Genomic DNA, 6,152 nt, shown 5'->3' with positions numbered 1-6,152 from the left:
AAACAGTAATAAGCCACATTCCAAGAGACAATGAGAAAATAACTCTGTATGTCAACATTTACCATGTAAATTTATGTACATTTTATTATTTGTTTATTGTTTACTTGAACCAGAATAGACTGTACAAAATAAACAAAATTTCTGCTGAGGAGTAAAACTTTTGTTATTTGATGATAAACAAAATACCCAATGTGAATAAGTTAATTTGAAATACGTATCCTTTACTACGCATCGTAGACACATGTTACATTTTAAAGAAGCACGAGTTCCTTTGTAATGGTATTCGAAACTCTATTAAACATGAAGCTCACAAGTAAGATAAAGTCATTGAGATAAAGTCATTTTAGGAAACAGAAACATATTGCGTGAGAAAGCACCATTCTCTAAAAATATTTGAATAGGCAAATTAAAGAATTTATTCCTTTCTTCAAAGAGAAGTGTTAAGATGAACAGGAATATGATATGAGCCGCGCCATGACAAAACCAACATAATGGGTTTGCGACCAGCATGGATCCAGACCAGACTGCGCATCCGCAACTCTATGACAAGTAGAGAAACGGATAGCGAACAGCATGGATCCTGATCAGACTGCGCGGATGCGCAGGCTGGTTTGGATCTATGCTGGTCGCAAACCCATTATGTTGGTTTTGTCGTGACGCGGCTCATATTTCAATTAACTTGATAAGATGTGGATAAAAAATCTGTCTTTATTTGTTATCTCAGAACCATAAGAGACATATTAATGACATCATTTGCATATTTGAATATGTTGGCACTTCAAAATAATTATAGGAACGGTCAGCTTCTATACAAATTAATAGAATTTCACAGCTCCAAGACTTTATTATAACCGTTCATTATTATATCTATTATATATTATATAATTATTATATTATAAAAGGAAAAGTATGATATACTATGAACAATAAAATATACAGTCGTTTTAAAACATGCTTACAAGTTTCTTTATACAGCGCAACCCCGAGACCAATAATTCTAAAAATTCAATTAAAATTGCTTTAACCAATAACAAACATATTTTTCAATTAAAAAAAACTATAAAATCCATCATTCTTTAAATCAATTAATGTGATTTATTGAAAAAGTCTTTATTTTGTATTGAGAGTTGATTACAGCAATGTTCAGTTTCTACCGAAAAGTAAATACCTGACAGATAAAAAGAAAGAGAATACGTTTGGACAAATGTAGCTGGCCTGACATCAAATAAGCTGACACTGATAGAGTGAGGTTTTTCTCCAAATAACTTGTCTTGTCAATAAAAGCGTCTAGATCTTTTAACAGAATGGACAGAGCTGTCACGTAATCTGTACATCCTTTCCCCCTTCCCCGCCCCCCTTCCGCCAACCAATATCCTTATGAGTGTCGAAATAACAAAGAAAACATGAAAAAAACATGAAAGCAATGGACATTTATTGCATTGTTTTGTTTTTTAAAGGATTTTTGGAGGTTCTTATTACATTTAGAATGTTGTTTTTCGGTCTTAAATCAATAAAACAGGGCCAGCCATTCAACTTTGAAATATCGTGACTTCATCAAAATTTAACGTTTATACTGAATATAATACATGTAGTATAGTATGACAGGATTAATTGAATAAAGTCGTTTTGTTTGGTTTGCAAGTTATATTCTAAATATATGCTTTATTTGGGTACAAAAAATGTTAACATATACATCATACAATACAAATGTAATTCAACAAATAAACTATGATAACATTTCATTTATAATCAACATACATAACGTATCGTTCTTTCCAAGAAAGATTGAAGAAAATGTGGGGATAGTATTGACATGATGGAATCTATGATACTTATGTCACGTAATGTGTCATTTGTAAAATATTACTTATATGTTTTCACAATAGCCGATACAAGTTAACTTTATACATTTTGACATTTAAAGCGGCCTTCAGCTTTTCTCAAATTTTTAGATAAATCGTTTCATTAATAATTGTCAGATCAAAATAATTAAGGTGAAAAGTCGATAATATACACAAACAACAAATAAACCACTCGATGCCTCCGCTCTCTATATGTGACATATGCAAATTAGTATTTCCCTACCTTCTATTTTTAGAAACGAACGTCACTGACGTGTTAAAAATAGCTCTCGAGACACTGTGATGAAAAAGGCATACCGTGTGATATGATGCACTTTTCCCAGATAAAGTTACTGAAATACTTAGTTTTTTTCAAACAAAATATAAAAACTGAAGGCCACTTTAAAGCTATATCTTTAAGAGTTTACTCTAAATTCATTCATTTAGTTCTACATTTTAACATCCTTTTCAGCGTGTTGCCCGTGATGATGCTGGTGATGGTCGTCTTTATGTCTGCAGATAATGACTGGCACGTGCGAATGATGGAGCACGTGATCACTAACGCTACCAAGAAGGGTGCGCCTCACCTTTCCCATACCACGTGTACCCATTATAATCATGTTGACTTTCTCTTCCTCGGCTACACGTGTAACTTCAGTTCTAGGCGAGCCTGTCGTCTGCTTAACCTTTCCATGAAGCTGGAATAAACATACAAATAAAAATAAACAAAATTTTCAACATTTCTTTCATAAAAAACATTTTACAATTGATTTCGTTTAAGAGTGAATTATTTTTAATTACAAAACTGCTGTTATATTGCTTAAACTAGTGATTTTCATAGGTTCACAACGGTAAAATAAATTAAACACTATTTTAACTATTATAAAGCACGAAGTCTGAAACAGGAATATATCATGTTTTTTTTTCTTAAAACAGTTTATCTAAAGATATATAGAATAAAATTGTCTCTAAGTATCAAACCGGAAAGCAAAAAGCTTCAAAGAAGTTATTCAACATTTAGACAATATATATGTGCGATAATATTTGGATATGCTATTTTGAGTCTAAGTGACAAAATAATTGTAGTATGATAAATTTCAACGTTCGCTTAATGTAATTCACGCGGTCATAATACATTATAAATTATGTGTATAGATAAATAATATTTTCCGTCAAAAACAATATGATAAAATTAGTTAAAAAGGGATAATACTCCACAAATTAGATAAAAGGAGTTATTTAAAGTGTTAGTCGAAACAGAGAGGATGCTAATTTTAAAGCAGAAGCATTTTGTCGCCATACAAGCAGATTGAAAAATCGATGGAGCATGTTCTTTTCCCTCTAGCATTGCGGAGGAAGCTGTAAACAAGGCATTAGGCAATACTAACGGTTGATTAACTATAATCGTCAAAGGCAGGCGAAAAAGGTAATAAGCTTGCATCTGTCGTGGAAATCAACAATTTTTTTAACGAGCTTACTGCTTGTTTATGAGAAAACGTTGCTGGAAATATTCTATAGATTAGATGTCTGTGTGGAGCAAATGTTCCAGCTTCTAACACACAGCAGCTTAAAATAAGACTTGACATAAACCATTTAAGCATTTACAATTTGAAAGCGCTTTTATCAAACATCGTATAATAGTAAACCTCGGTATATCAAAATGGAAATCTTAAAAAAATCCCAGAACGCAAAATTGAAAATGTTGCAGGATCAGTTTCATTAAGCCTGTCCATGGGCGCCTGTTGTAAGTGCAAGTTCTATTCACGCCCAAAACCCGTTTTAAGCAATTACAGATACTTTCACATGATACGGCGGTGATCATGGGAATTTCTATGAATCTCGTGAATTTTTTATGAAAAGAGTTTTGGTTTCCGAGAAAAAGTTAAAACTGAAAAAATAATAATTTTGAAGTTTTGTTAAGTAATGTTTTCAATGAGGACATTGATAGAAAGGGGTCTAAAATTTGCAGTGATGATAAACGAGTAAAGCCAAAGGGGGAAAAGGGTTGGAAAATTTTCGAATTTTGGGATGTTTTTTTAAATTTTAAAATTATTTTTATTAGTGTGATGAAAAGGGTTTCAAGAAATTCCAAACTTTTAAACCCCGTAATAATGCAACAACTTTGAAAAAAAGTATCAGGAAAGCTTTCCCCTTATCGTTTTTTTACAGTGCTATGAGGGAATCTAGGGAAGGATAATTTTTTTTGTCTGCATTAAAAAGAGCCAATAAGCCTAACGGGATAAAGGGTTGACCAAATTTCTTACACCCGCGTCTTTCATTTTCTGCGTTAGTTGTCCCAGGTATCTTTCCGCGTGCGCTTTTTCTTCCTGAATCATCGTTGTGAGTAAATCGGCTGCCCCTACACCCATAGCTGTGAAATAACAATACATTTAAAGTGTAAGTGATTTTATTTTGTAATTTTCCCTCAGTAAACGCTCATGCTTACGTTTGCAGCAACCATCTTTCCTTTAAGCTGTTGGAGGTATCTCTCAGCCTCAAGTCTTTCTTCTTGTATACTTCTTGCATATGCTGCAACACTTCCGACTTCCATATCTGTCAGATATTTTATCAGATTAACTTTCTTTATAAAACGGTGATGTACATACTTAAAACACGACATAGAGCATGCACATAGCGCCTTTCCCTCGAACCCGTGCAGATAACGATAACAAGCGTGTAAAATTGTTGATAAACAGCATGGAAACTATGCGTGAAAGATTAATCAACGTGATAAAACAATTTATTATATCAAAAGAAATAACATTGCATAACTCTATTGATGTTTTTTAACTAAATAGATGAAACTTGGAAGAACCAATTGAAATAATCATATAATCATAATCACTTTCTTAAAACTATATTTTCGAAAAATAAGCGTCTATCAAATATAGTTCTATGCAAAACCATTCAAATTATTTGGCAGTTGTAATCATACAGCGAAAACTATAGTAATTCTTGTCTGTCACGCTGCTTAAATCTAACATTGAAAGAAGACATCAAAATGAATTGGTGATATGATTATCAAAGATATAAATAACTAAAAAGAAGGAAAATGAAAACTATATTCAAATAACAACATATTAGTATATTAAAGACTAAGATACAATGTTTATAAAAATGTAGAATAATTGTACTTACGCATTGTAGTTAGTGTATGGAATTCTACGCTGTGAAACAGAATGACATAGTCCTTTGGTTTCTTGATGTTTTCTAGGTACCCTGCAACGAAAATGTTAAAAAAATTAAAGGTTTCTGCAGCGATAAAGCAAATGTTCAAATGTTTTGCTAAGTTCGAGTACTTTTGTATCAATATGATAATTAACTCTTTTTTTTTTTAGAAAAACATCATTTTTCTCGATATGATTAACAACGGACTTAAGAGTTTCAAAAATATATCTGACGTTCAGGGATTTTTTCCATGTTTTGGGAAAAAAACAGCGGTTAAAACAATATTAAGACATGCAGAGACAAATATATATTTGTGAAGGAGTGACGTGTTCCTCGTTTATAATCATTATAACGAGCTAGTTCTAGAATGTTCTAAACCTAGTATAATATCATGAAGAGTATCTAATAGAGATGGATAAATCCTTAAGCAGCTTACAACATATTCTGTATTAGAATCCACGTCAACACAAAATCTTAATTAATGTGTCGTAAAAAAACACGATCCCTCGTTCACATCTTAATGTAAACATCAATCAAAGATGACCTTCAAATTTAAACAACATGAAATAGAAAAACAAATCTAAAATAAATTTAAATTATCAATCACATTTAATAGGAAAAACGAACTTACAATCAAAGGCATAGTCACAGAATCTGCTTCCATCCATGCAAATCATTATTCTAGTTTCTCCGTCAGCCATTTTTTGTTCAATTTTTTATATTTCGTATGAATGAAGAAACACTGTAAAATATTAAATCATGCCCTTAAATGAACGACAAGGCAAACTCTCAGCTGATAACTCTGATAAAATAGGTCATACTGTCAACTAGATTTGAATATTTAGATTATATTTAGATTAAATTAAGCTATCTACACAAATATTCTGTTTAGAAATGCCTATATCTCTTAACACTATTTTACATAGATATATCACAAATGTTTTACTCAAAGTAGAACATGTTCAAAGTTTATGTATGCACAGTATCCTAGTTCGTGTTTTGGTATATCTTATCTATCAATTATATATAGTATGTTAATTTACAAGACTGAAGTGTGTTCATCAATGATCTATGTATGTGTAAATCTAAGTGTTTTTGTGAGTAAAGGTCAAAATCTTTATAGAATAAACGCTGACATATTTG

General features: G+C 31.6%; 1 protein-coding gene across 2 annotated transcripts; it reads right to left on the bottom strand.

Annotated features, from left to right (window-relative positions):
- Positions 1 to 1,624: 1,624 nt before the first annotated feature.
- On the bottom strand, positions 1,625 to 5,801 carry LOC132732858 (universal stress protein YxiE-like). 2 transcript variants are annotated; one of them, XM_060719380.1, is made up of 4 exons: positions 5,641 to 5,801; positions 4,980 to 5,060; positions 4,288 to 4,394; positions 1,625 to 2,539 (listed from the first exon to the last, which is right to left on the bottom strand). In XM_060719380.1, the coding sequence occupies exons 1-4, from the start codon at positions 5,708 to 5,710 to the stop codon at positions 2,291 to 2,293; spliced, it is 507 nt and encodes a 168-aa protein (XP_060575363.1). In that variant the 5' UTR covers positions 5,711 to 5,801; the 3' UTR covers positions 1,625 to 2,290. The 2 variants fall into 2 exon arrangements, with proteins under 2 accessions (XP_060575363.1, XP_060575362.1); XM_060719379.1 differs by lacking the exon at positions 4,288 to 4,394 and adding an exon at positions 4,106 to 4,212 and having other exon boundaries at positions 5,641 to 5,798.
- Between the last annotated feature and the right edge of the window lie 351 nt (positions 5,802 to 6,152).

The sequence above is a fragment of the Ruditapes philippinarum genome, unplaced genomic scaffold (assembly GCF_026571515.1).
Source record: "Ruditapes philippinarum isolate M1 unplaced genomic scaffold, ASM2657151v2 ctg164_1_1_1_1, whole genome shotgun sequence".
Lineage (NCBI taxonomy): Eukaryota > Metazoa > Mollusca > Bivalvia > Venerida > Veneridae > Ruditapes > Ruditapes philippinarum.
The sequence above is the reverse complement of the archived record's forward strand: the minus strand, read 5'-3'. Positions and strand labels throughout refer to the sequence as shown.